The sequence below is a fragment of the Pteropus vampyrus genome, unplaced genomic scaffold, assembly GCF_000151845.1.
Source record: "Pteropus vampyrus isolate Shadow unplaced genomic scaffold, Pvam_2.0 Scaffold323, whole genome shotgun sequence".
Classification (NCBI taxonomy): Eukaryota; Metazoa; Chordata; class Mammalia; order Chiroptera; family Pteropodidae; genus Pteropus; species Pteropus vampyrus.
In genome coordinates, this window is record NW_011889104.1 from 588,895 (window position 1) to 601,349 (window position 12,455).

At 40.4% G+C, this 12,455-nt stretch overlaps 1 protein-coding gene across 1 annotated transcript in view; it reads right to left on the reverse strand.

The window, feature by feature from the left end:
* The window catches only part of ACOXL (acyl-CoA oxidase like), a 212,965-nt gene that overhangs the window by 70,299 nt on the left and 130,211 nt on the right, over positions 1-12,455 (reverse strand). The window contains exons 13-14 of the mRNA XM_011377879.2: positions 11,104-11,213; positions 3,668-3,779 (exon numbers count right to left, since the gene is read on the reverse strand). Coding sequence (XP_011376181.1) covers positions 3,668-3,779; positions 11,104-11,213 — 222 coding nt within the window. The remainder of the gene's footprint in view (positions 1-3,667; positions 3,780-11,103; positions 11,214-12,455) is intronic.

Sequence of the window (12,455 nt, forward strand, 5' to 3'; positions counted from 1 at the left end):
AATCTGAAGCTGACAGTCATTTCTTCTAAACAGAAAGCTCTAGAAGCTACATCTCTGCTCTGATGACTTTATTTCCAGCTTCCACCAATTCTTTTCCATCCAAATCTCAAATTTGGAATGAGGACAAGTAAGTAACTTAGGGTAGGTGTTTCCAAGTTAATTTGCTCCCCTGGATTGTGCGCGTGATTCATTATGTTCATTTGCAAACCGTCTCCATTTTCCTTGAGACTCAGCTTTGAGTGTGGTGCAGGGCCACCTGCATCCAATTTTGATAAACCCTGAAGTGAGGGGACCGCTAGCATGGTGGTGATAGAGTGTGATCAACTTCTGGTTAACCGGGATGATTTTCGTGCCATCTGTATTCTCATCCCTCCACCTGCCTGATTCTTGTTACACATATTTGAAAAGTCATTTGTTTAATGTCTCTACGTGGCTTCCCAGAGTTTTCTCTGGAAACCAAGAGAAGTCCCTAATAGAATATTCTCACGGTGGAAAGCCGTTGCTTATCGGTTTGTTTGGTCTTCTCAATAATGAGGAAATGATGCTGCCATCATGACGATGTACATCTGCAATGTGACCTTGGAAAACTGGGACTGAGGGGGTTCCAAGGGAAGCCATTGTGGCTGGGATCCCTCTGTGGCCACCCACATACCAAAGGACATTTCCTGGCCTTATTTTGAGTTAAATTCTGGCTCCACCAAGGAAGGAAAGCCATGCTCTTTCACGAGGACCTGGTGCTCTCAACTGTCCAGCCTTCAGCACTCGCTGCTGAGTAAGAGGCAAACAGACTACCTAACAGGCAGAGGAGGGTTAGCCAAGCGTCCCTAAAATAGAATGTGCTTTTGAAGAAAATTAAAGAGCGTTACCGAAAAGCTGAGAAGGGAAGCTGATCTCCAAAGCCCACTCATGTCTTTCCTCTTTAAAGATTCTCGACCAAGTCACATGGTTATTTTACAAGACCTTGGCATTCTAGACGAAATCGCTCACCTTTGGACACTATCCAAAGACTCTTGTCCAAAACTCTGTTGGGGTCAGATGTTCAAACTGCTGAACAGACCATTTTATTTCAAGATACACAAATTAATGTAGGCAGATGTAAGCCAACATACAGCTAGCTGCACAAAAAGCTGAGCCAAAATACAAACTCAAATAACAGAAGAAGTCAATATTTTTTCCTCTGAGCTTGTAGGTTTTGTCATAAGTTAGCATTTATCTCATTTTTCCTTGGGCTCAAACTAGTGGACATACCCCAAGGCAGAAGCACACCTGAGCGATCCTGGTGGCCCCCACGCTTAGCCCTGGAAAGCTGGGTGCCCGATGCGTACTCCACAGAATTGGCTGTCAAATGATTACCCTGATGGCAGTAACTGAGGAAATCCACATGAGCGTAAAATTTATCGTTTTTAAAAATGCTTTTTAAAAAACTTATTGTATCTTATTTTATCTTTGCAACAAGTTTGTGCCTATTCTTACTAGTTCAAAGCAGAGGCTCAGAATTGGGAAAATGTGACTCCCTGATTCTAAAACCCCCCATAAGTCTTCGCCTGTCACGTGCCTCAGTTAAATGTTCAGAAAACACACTCGTGTGTGTAAAGGTTTTCTTTCTTCAAAATTAGAAAATTGACACTTGCAAACAATTTGTTCTCAGGTGAAGAATAATGATAAGCAGAAAATTGTCCTGAATATTTAATAAGGACCAGACAGCCTGTCATATCGTGTTTGAAAATGAAATTGAAAGTAAATAGAATACAGTGGACCTATGTTTCTAACATCAATAAAATATGAAGACAGTGACAGAGTCCCAAATTCTAAGGAGAGAAAGTGAGAAAGTTGGAGAAATACAGTGACAGGAAAATGAGTGTGCAGAGAGGTGACCCCTGGGGAAGTGCCACTTGGTTCATGCTTGTAGAGGACAATTTGTCCGTGTGTCAATGCTAAAATCTGCTCACTATTCAGCATGCTCACTGTGGCACCGGCTGTAGTCACCAGAAACCTAGGGCTTCAGAATATGGTACAATCGCCATCTCACGGACATAGAAAGAATGCCATCTTATATTACTAAACGGAAATTTGGTTAAAACCAGTATAATCTCATTTTTGTATTTTGTTTAAAAAACGTGCGTATCAGGGCCAGCACTACTGAACGCATTTTGCTTTCAGAGGCTATATTCGTTCTCCGTTAATTGTGCAACAGGCAGTCTCCAAATTTAGCCTCTGAAGAAAATAACCATGACATCTGGGGTTAGGAACCTGGCCATGTCCTCACTAGGTGCTCTGGCTCACACTCTCTCATGAGGTCGCCGTCAAGTTGCCGGTTGCCCCAGTGCTTGGTATCTCAGAAGACATGAGTAGGGCTAGATGAAGCACTTCTGTTCTCACATAGCTTTTGGCATGAAGGTTCAGTTCGTTGCCATATGAGCTGCTCGTGATGTGGCTTCCCCAGAATGAAGGATGAGAGGCTAACACAGAGGCCACAGTGTCTATGACACAACCTGAGACAACACACACCATCGCTTTTGCTGTATTCTATTGGTTACAGGAGGCAGGGACACTGAAGGCCGTGTCAGACCCTGCCTATCACAGCCCGTCTTCGCCCCTTCCCAAGGCCCACGAAGGCCGCATCCCTTCAATCGCTTCCTTCTCTCATTTTGGCTGGCGGCATGTTAGATAAGGGCAGGGAACGTGGAGTGACTCAAACCCACGTGAGTGTGCCTTGGTGTTTGGCAGGGCCTCACCTTAGATCTGCGCGTGGCAGATGGCCTGATTTGTACCCCGGCCTAGCTCCCAGCAGGTGCTCTGCAGTCTGTCTCTGCCCCATTGGACTGGTCCTGACCACTTCCTACTCCTGGGGCCCCTCTGCCTCCAGAGTGTTTCCTAAGGGGACACCCACCCCACGAGCCACTCACTCCTCCATCTACTTGCTCTGTGTTGTACAATGAGACATGTTCTCGGTGTCAGCGCGAAAACCCATAGAGAGTGGCACGGGGCTCAAGTCTGGTCCTCTAGGACCCTAACGCCCAGGCACAGGGAGTAGCGGTCTGGTTTTAGGTTGCAGAAACCCCAGCCCCTGAGCCTGGCAGAGAGTGGGATAAGCAAAGCCTTCTCTTAGGGTCTCGTAGTCGATTCCGTGATGGGATGAGAAGGTAAAATGAACGCTCCTGGAGTGGGGGCTCTTCTTCCAGCCATCCCTAACTGGCATTGCACTTGGTGGAAGTCCTCTTTATATTTCTATCGATGCCGATGCAGGTTTTATGTCTTCGTAGAGTGTCACGGATATTTTAACAGGAAAGAGAGAGGATCTCAGGCTAATCCAGTGGTTAATTTTTACATATGCCTGATGCACTTCCTCTCAGAGAACAATATATTCATTATACGTATAAACCATGAATTTTTAATTCCAACAAGGGCTAAAAATGACTCCACTCATCAACTTCCATGGCAGCCAAATGATGCATGCGGGTAGAATTCTAAAAGGCAGATGCAGAAGGGTTACAAGTAACATCCAGGCCTCCAGAGCAGGCAAGGTGGCTATGCAAAGTGGCCTGTAGGAATGCTAGCTGTTGCCAGAAGCTTGCTCATCCTCCACTAAGTGTAGCAGATTGTTCACCAGCAAGAATATGCCTTAAACACATGTCAAGAGGAAAACTGTAACATGAGGTGTCCTTACCTTATAATAAATTCTGGCCACCAAACCCCGCTGAAGAACCCTTTCACGAAAATTCACTGCTTTCAATAGAAAGGTGAGAGCACCAACTGTGTTCGTGGTAAATGCCAGGAAGCTGAAGGGAAAGCACAGGGACCAGTATTATTATTTCATCCTCACCAAAGAATTTCACTCTGTTTGTTTTTTCAGAAAGAATTTTCTTCCAGTAGAAAAGTAATGTCCACAGACATAATTGCCCCTCGCACTTCCCATTTGCTGATTCGAGCTTCCCTCAGTGTTTGTCTGATGAATGCTTGCCTCTAGTTTTCCTACATGGTGGTCCTCATGGTATAAAGGTAATTTGGGTTTCTGCTTTTTCCACTTAATAATTGTATTATAAGTGGTGTTCAGTATTTTATATAGTCTTTCTTCAGTATTTTATATAGTCTTTCTTCACCAATTGGGTTTATCATAATTTACTCAACCATTGTTGGGCATGTGTTATCATAATGATGACAAGTGAATATTAGTGATTAAATATATCTGTAATTAAGTATTTATCAATGAGTGATATTTCTTAAATATATTATGTATCAGGAACTATGCTACTCATTGCTGTGAATTATTCAATGATCTCAATAATTCTATGATGACGATGCTATAATTTCCCAAAGTGCAGCTTGAGAAACTGAGGCTCAAGAAGATATGGTAACCCACTCAAAGGTCACACAGGTAAAACATGCTCCAGCTTGAGTTTTGTCTTCGGGGACACTTGTCTTAAAGGGAAGAGGAGCCCAAGGGTAGTGAGAAGGGGTGTGGGTGAGCTCAGGGTAGGGTATGCCACAGAGATGGAGTCTTTTTTCAGCAGATAGAAATATCCTTCTTCCCCATCTGGTAAATGAGGAAACTGAGGCATGGTAAATGAGGAAACTGAGGCATGGGAAACTGAGGCATGGTAAATGAGGAAAATGAGGAAATTGAGGCATAAACAGACTCAAAACACCCAAGTCCCCTCACAACCCTATAGGCTTTTCACCATGCAACTCAGCCTTTTGTGCTATCCTGCCCTCCCCACCCCCACAATGAAACTTCCGTCTTTAGAATTTAGATAGACAGCTAAGGGACCAATTCACACAGGGACTCCCAGAGCTAGGCTCCCCGTGCCCTCCTCTTTGCCCATATCATCGAGAAGTAAGTTATTATAAGACTCAGATATCTTAGATTCCCATTAATTAAAATAAAAAGGAACAAGTAGCTGTCGTTGCTTGATCAGAAGCCATGAGAGAAACACTAAGAAGCAATTGATACAGTGCTTTTGAGACAAGAAAGATGGGAGGTATTTACCATATGCCAATTATCAGAAAACTCAAATTACAAAATTATATCAGTACTCATTTTGAATCTGGTCTTCAGATAGTTAAATCTCTGTCTTAGTCCTTGTAACAAGAGGTGTAAAGAACTTTTATGTTTTATTGAAAAGTATCTTTTAGTCATTCCAAGGCCGGTTCCCATGAAACCTAGAGACTGTATAAGAAATCACCTTTTTTGGAATGTTTCTTGGCAACACTGTCTGCCTGAGGTTTTTGAACTGGAAGTGGGTGTGCTACAGGAAGTGGGTGTCACCCACCCATGAGTCACATGACTTTTACACATCACAAGCCAAGTACGACCACACCATAGAGCCCTGCGAACTCTTTCAGCGCAGAAAGCTGTAGACTCTTAAAAATAAGAACATCGCTAATGGCATCCTCCCTGTACTTTACGAGAAGGCCAAAGTGATTATAACTTTAAATTAAATTCAAATGCACATTGTTAGTCATAGGGGAAATGCAAATGAGAACCACAATGAGGCAGCATCATACATCTACCAGGATGACTAGGAGTAAATACACTGACAGCATCAAATGTTGAAGAAGGTATGGAGCATCCAGAACTCTCATACTTGATGATAGAATGTAAAATGGCAAAAACACTTTGGAAAAAGTTCTCATGTTTCCTCCTAAAACTAAATAAACACATACACTATGATCCAAAAATTCCACTTCTACTATTTGCCTCAGATAAATAAAAACATGTATTCACAAAAAGACTTGTATACAAATGTTTGAAGTGATTCTACTCAGAGGAGTAAAAAACTGAAAACATCCCAGGAGGGTGTCCACTAATAAAAAGAACAAAAAACAAATCCTAGTATATCCCTAAAGTAGAATACTACTCAGCAATTAAAAAGAACAAACTAATACACATGACAACAGAAATGAATCTCAAAAAGCATTATGTCAAGTTAGTAAACCAGCTGCATGGTTCCGCTTTTATGGAATTCTTGAACAGGAAAAAATAAACTGGGAGAAAAACGTCAGAAGCGTAGCTGCATCCAGGGTGGTGGCCACAGGGATTGACAGAAAGGGACGTTGTGGAACTTTCTGGAGTGATGCTAATCACCTTTAACTTAATAAGAGTTTTGGTCACACAGGTATATGCATTTGTCAAAACTCAGTGAATGCACACGTAAGATTTGTGCATTTCATTTTATGTAAATTCTAATAAGGAGAAAAAAACATAACCAAATATGAAACTCTAATTAACAATATTTGTGCTTAACTATTTAGAAGTATGCCAATGTCTGCAGTTTACTTTGAAATGCATCAAAAAAGATGAATTGTTTGGTGGGTTGAGGGGCTGACACATGTGATGTAGCTAGCACAGTAACATAATAGTAGAATCCATATGATGGTTGTATGAATGTTCACCCAAATTCTTTCAATATTGCTGAATATTTGAAAATGTTCTTAATATGGCAAAACGTTCAAGGGCAATGCAGGAGCTTGACTCATAACCTCCTCCATAACCTCCTCCATAACCTCCCCCATAACCTCCTCCCTTGGGAGAGGGGAGCCTCTGGTGTCCACACAGTGGCTATTGCTTGGGAGGACTTCAGGGCACCAGGCAGTTCTCGATCCATCTTTCCTCATGCCCCCACCTGCTCGTGTGAGTTGTCACTGCAACTGCTATCTGATTGCTCTACTATCGTGTAAGCTCCACATGGCAGAGAGAATGACAAGGCTTTTCTTAATATACATAAAAATCAGAGCAAGTAAGTCTTGGGGATTTAAGTAGATAAACACAGACAGACTGAATCAGTCAACCTGGGAGAGCGATGTGTACTGTTTTGGAGGTTAATAACCGAGACAAAAATAAATGAACTGGAACTTTCCAAAATATTTACAATTGGAATACTGCCTTTGGCGCATCTCAAGCCTGTCCTGGAGAATTTTCAGAGATTTGAATGTGGGTGAGAGTCTGTTATGTTCTCAGAGTGACAGGGACAAGCCCTGCTCTGCTATCTGGAAAAGAAATGGAAGGGCAAATGCACATGGCCTATTTGGGAACAAGGTTCCTGAGTGGATGGAACTGATTCTGCTGGGAAATGTACTGTTTTTTCAACTCCTTACATGTTGGAAAGTTTTCAAACTAGTTAATTGGGGTAGAGAGAAGCTACGAGTCCTATAAAATGACCATTCAGGGCAAGAAACAGCAAAAGGCGCACTGACTTTGTAGACTATGCCAGGACATATCGAGATATTAAAACTAAGAAACTTAAGAGAAACAGTCCTAGGATACAGGAGCTGATAAGACAGACTGTAGTTTAAATAAAGAGGAACCTAAGTAGTAAAAAAAGGAGGGGGAGAAAGGACGGAATATAGACTTCTTAATTTCACTTTATGCCAATAGATATGAAAAGTCCCATACTATCATTCGTGTGTTTCCTATGTTTTAATCAGGATTGTAAGATGATATTTTCTAATTAACAGTTTTCTTGGAAATTAATTCAATACACTTGGCTTATGGAGACCAGTAATCTGCCTCCAAATAAAAATGATAACCTAAAAATACACAAAAGGAAAAAGCATAATAAGCTCCTCAAAAGTAGAATAAAGGAAACTATACATTTATGAGCATAAATCGATGAATTAGGAAACAGAGTTATGACACAGAGGATCCATAAAGGGAAAAGCTGATTATTTAAGAAAAAAATAAACCAGACAAACATCTGGGGAGATTAAATAACAACACACAGAAGAGAGAAGGTGCAGAAATAATTTTAGGAATGACAAATGGGACATAACTACAGATCTAGGAGAAGGGAAAAAGGTGATTAGAGAATAATATGAAACACTTTACACCAATAAATTCAAAATCAAATGGATAAATTCCTATAAAAATACCAATTACCAAAACTAATATGAGAAAGCGTAAGTGGTCTTAAAACAATTAAACTAATTAAATCAATAGTTTAAATATTCACCCAGGCCCAGATGGTGTTCAAAATCATCTACTTCTTCTACAGAATAAGACACTGCTCCCAAAGTAACTTTATGATACCAGTAAACCTGATAAATCCAAATCGTGAAAGTACAAGAAACAAAAACAATGCGTCGATAAGGAGATGGCCCGCCCCCACCAAAACAAAAGCCAGCCAAACCCAGGAAAATATAAAAATGATAACACAGCATAACAAAACTGAGTGTTTCTCAAGCATGCAAGGGGTGTTTAACATAAAAGACTTATAAGGATTATTTATCACATTAGCAGGCTAAAGAAGAAATATAAGATCGTTTCAATAGATGCAAAAAATTAACTGCAGTCAAATCAGTAAGATTAATCATCTAGTAATGTCAAAAATATGATGAAAATAATGATAAATGAGGCTTTGTAAGGAAGTAAAGTGTGTCTATCGGGAAGTTCAGCAAATATCATTCCTAATAGTGAAATGTTAAACTGATTCTTTTTAAAACCAGGGCCAAGAAAAAAGATCACTTTCTACACACAAAAAAAGAATAAAAAGAATAACAACTGGAAAGGGATAAATTAAAAAATCATTACTTGCAGATGATTTGACTCTCTATAGAAAAAACTCCCATAGAATCTATAGACACATTTAGAATAATTTTTTTTTATGGACAGGTTTATATACAAAAGCCAACTGTGTTTATAATAAACCAGCAACCACGAAAAAACATAATTTTAAAAATATTCTTTTTACAGCAACAAAAAAAATAATAAAGTATGCAAGAATAACTCCATCAAAACACATACTCAGTATAGAGAAAACTATTAAGCCCTGGAAGACACTCATGAGATTAAAATTGCTGAGAAGAAGATCATTTTATACATATGTCAATTATTCTAGAAATCTGTAGATTTAATATACTTTCAAAGAAAATTCTACCAAATTTTTAAAATTGTGGTAAAATATATATAACAGAAAATCTACCATTTTAACCATGTTTAAGTGTATAGTTCAGTGGCATTAGGTACGTGCCACCGTCACCACTATCATCTCCAGGATCTTTTCATCTTCCCAAACCGAAACTCTGTCCCCATGATACACTCGCCCCGCCTCTTCATCCCCCAGCCCTGGGGAACCACCATCTACTTCTTGTCTCTAAGAATCTGACTCTTCTAGATCCCTGATCTAAGTGCAATCGACAGTTTTTGTTTTTTCTGTCTGTAGGTTGTTTGTTTTCCTGAGAAACTCAACAAACTGATTCCAAAATTTACACGGAAGTGCAAAAGACCCACAATACAATTCCAAATTATAGCCAACACAATTCTAAATTATATTTCAGATATAATATTATATCATGTTCTATAATAATATTACACTATTATAAATGTAGTGTAATTGTCGCAGTATATTGTTGGATTGAGGATATGCAAATAGACTAGGAACAAAATAGCTCTCAAATGAACTCCCACATATATAGAATTTAATGAAGTCCAGAGGGGGCATTGCAGATCACCGGCAAGGGGTAGTTGATTCAGGAAATGGCACTGGGACAACGACAATCCTTAAGGGAGGAAAAAATAGATCCCTTCCTCACACCACAGACAAAGATTTCTAGTGGATTCAGGAATTAAATGTGAAAGGTGAAATGCTCTAACTTTAAAAAATATATAGTTCAGGATCTTAAAGTAAACATGACATGAAAAGTGTGGAATATAAAAGATTAATAAATAGAATTGTAATTTAAGGATTTATGTGGATCGAAAGACACCAGGAAGAAAATATGAGAGGCCACAAACTTGGCCAAGATCATTGTAACATCTGTAACAACGAAGGATAAAGAACTCCTAAAAGTGAATAAGAATGAAACAAAAAAAAAGGAAAATTGGCAAAACATGTGAACAGTCACGTCACGTAAGAAGAAACACAAATGGCAAATAAGGATGTGAAAGCACGTTCAACCTTACCCATGTTAAGGAAAATGCCATTTAAAGTCAGCGAGGGATCTTTTTCTTATATCGCATTGACAAATTCAGTCTGATAGTACCAAGTGTGATACGTGTTATACAATCACATTGAGAAACAAGTTAGCGTTATCTACCGAAGTCGGACCCTGGCAAACCCCACAACATAGCGGTTTCACTCCTAGGTAATACATGCTGTTGAGGAGTGCTTATCAAACAACAGATGGCAAATCACTAATGAGTCATGAAATTAGTTTAAAGGATTGAGATCAGAATTTTTTAAACAATAAAATTTAAAAATATCAGAGAGCATTATGAGTAATAGATAAGCACTGTTTCATGGACTGTTTGCCTCATCTGTGTCTCTGGGGTGGGGTGCTCGGTGGATGTGTGGGTGTCAGTGTGACATAAAACTTATTTCTTACTCTGAGTCATGGCAACTACATTTGAAAGCCTGCAGAAACTCTCACACATATTCCCCAGAAAACACATGCGAGATTTTTCATAAGAGCTCTGTGCTGAATACCAAAAACACAGTCCGTGTCTAGTGATACTGGAGACTAGAATGGATAAGTAAACTGGATATGCACGTGGCAAAATGTAATGAGCGAGATACTGGCATTTGTCATGTTTATTTATCCTTTTTATGTTTCTATGTTCTTTCTACACATAAAAACTTGGACAAATCTTAGAAACAAAATACTGAGTGAAAAGGGGAAGCTACAGAATACCACATGCATTATGCCTGATTTATCAAGCTTAAAGTCAATGCTAAAAAATCAATAAAGACAGTCAAACACAGGGATTCTGAAGCCAGATGATCTGGGTTTGAATCCTACCCCTTCACTCGTTAGTATGTAACGTTGGGCAAAAAACTTAACCTCTGTGCCTCAGTTTCCTCATCTATGAAATGGATATAATAACCTATATCATGGAGTGTTTATGATTAAAATCCGTGAGATGTTTGGAATAGTGAACATGCAACAAAGAAGGAACGCTGTAGAAAAAAACAGAATTAGCGTGTTTTAGTTTTCAGTTGGGGAGTGAGTACGCGAGCATTAGTTTTACATGTGTGTGTATTTTTGTGCATATCAAACATTAAACATTTCAAACAAGAGTGAGCTGTGCCATGACAAGGCTCTGTGCTCTCAAACTCAACAGTAAGACACTGAGGGCCAGAGATGGTGATAGCCTGAGCAGTTACATACCTGGTTCTCAGGTTGTCGCCCCCAGACTCAGCCCAGCTTCGAAGCCAGCTAGCAAGTGGTCTTTCTTGGCACTGTTTGGTGTATTGAGCCAGCAATTCCCGCACCACAACCTGTGCACAGAGTTTACCATTTGTCAGTCGGTTGTCAAAAACATTAAAAAAAAATGCAAATGTCTTCAAATACTGCAGCCAGATGAGGTCTAGCTGCTTCTAGCAAACTCCTTGGAAGGAACCAAATATAAGACCTCATCTTTCCAGGGGCCCCCACTCCCCTATGGCAAACGAGCAGCTCTTCCCTTCTACTCTCAGTCCCTCCCCTCACAGCTTGGCCAAAGAGCTAACCACATACTGCTCCCTCTCTCCCCTGGGACCAGCCTCTAAAGCCGGTCCCAGACCAACTATGTCAGCTGACACTTCACATAAAACCAACTTGCCTTCTCTGGACCAGATAAATGTCTGGCCTGTTTTCTGTTCTGACTCTGATAGTCTCCGGTTCATTAGGCCTTTGGGGAATCACGTTAAAATGTACACGCAAAACCATCTCCATCAATCTCTTCCCTCAACAGCTTTAAAGTTACGATATGGGCCAAAAACTCCTGCGTGCTTTCCCAGGTTTGCTAAAAGAAGATGTCTGTGGCCGGCCTGGTGCAGAGAGAGGCCCCGGTGACGGCAGCAGCTGTTGAACATGTCCATGAGGCCACCTGGGCCCAGGCTGCCCATGAGCCTTTGGTGTGAGTGGCCCAGGCCACCGGCCAAGGGACCTGGAGGTAGGTGGCCCAGCCCCAACTGCCGACCCACAGAACCCCCAGGTAACAATCGCATGTTGTTTTAAGCTACTAAATTCAGGGGTGGTTTGTTACACTGTGATAAATAGCTGATTCATTCTCCTACAAAACCAACTTTAGAGTATTTTCTTCTTTGTTTCATATACATTTATGTTTTTATAGATATTGTATAAAATGTTGTATATCTTTTCAATCAACAGTATATTGTAAGGGGTGGTTTTGGTTCATATTGCTGTTGCAGATTGTTTATCTGTTTAAGGGCTGTATAACATCTTTTGGTTGGAAAAAATCATAGGCAATTAAACATTTCCATTCAGTTAGATATTTAGGCTGTTTCCAAGTTTATAGTGTCACTAATAACCGTGATATCAATATCTTCAGACAAATCACACTGTCCTCTTTTTGGTTATTACCTGGGACTAAATCCGTGAGTCCACTGAAGCCAGAGGTGGCCACACGATTTGCTTTAGGCCAGTGACACACAAGCTGGTGCAATGTTCCCAGGTGTGACTGGTCGGTCCCTCTGGGCGTCAGTCTATGCTGGACACTGCCACGCTAATCCGTGTAC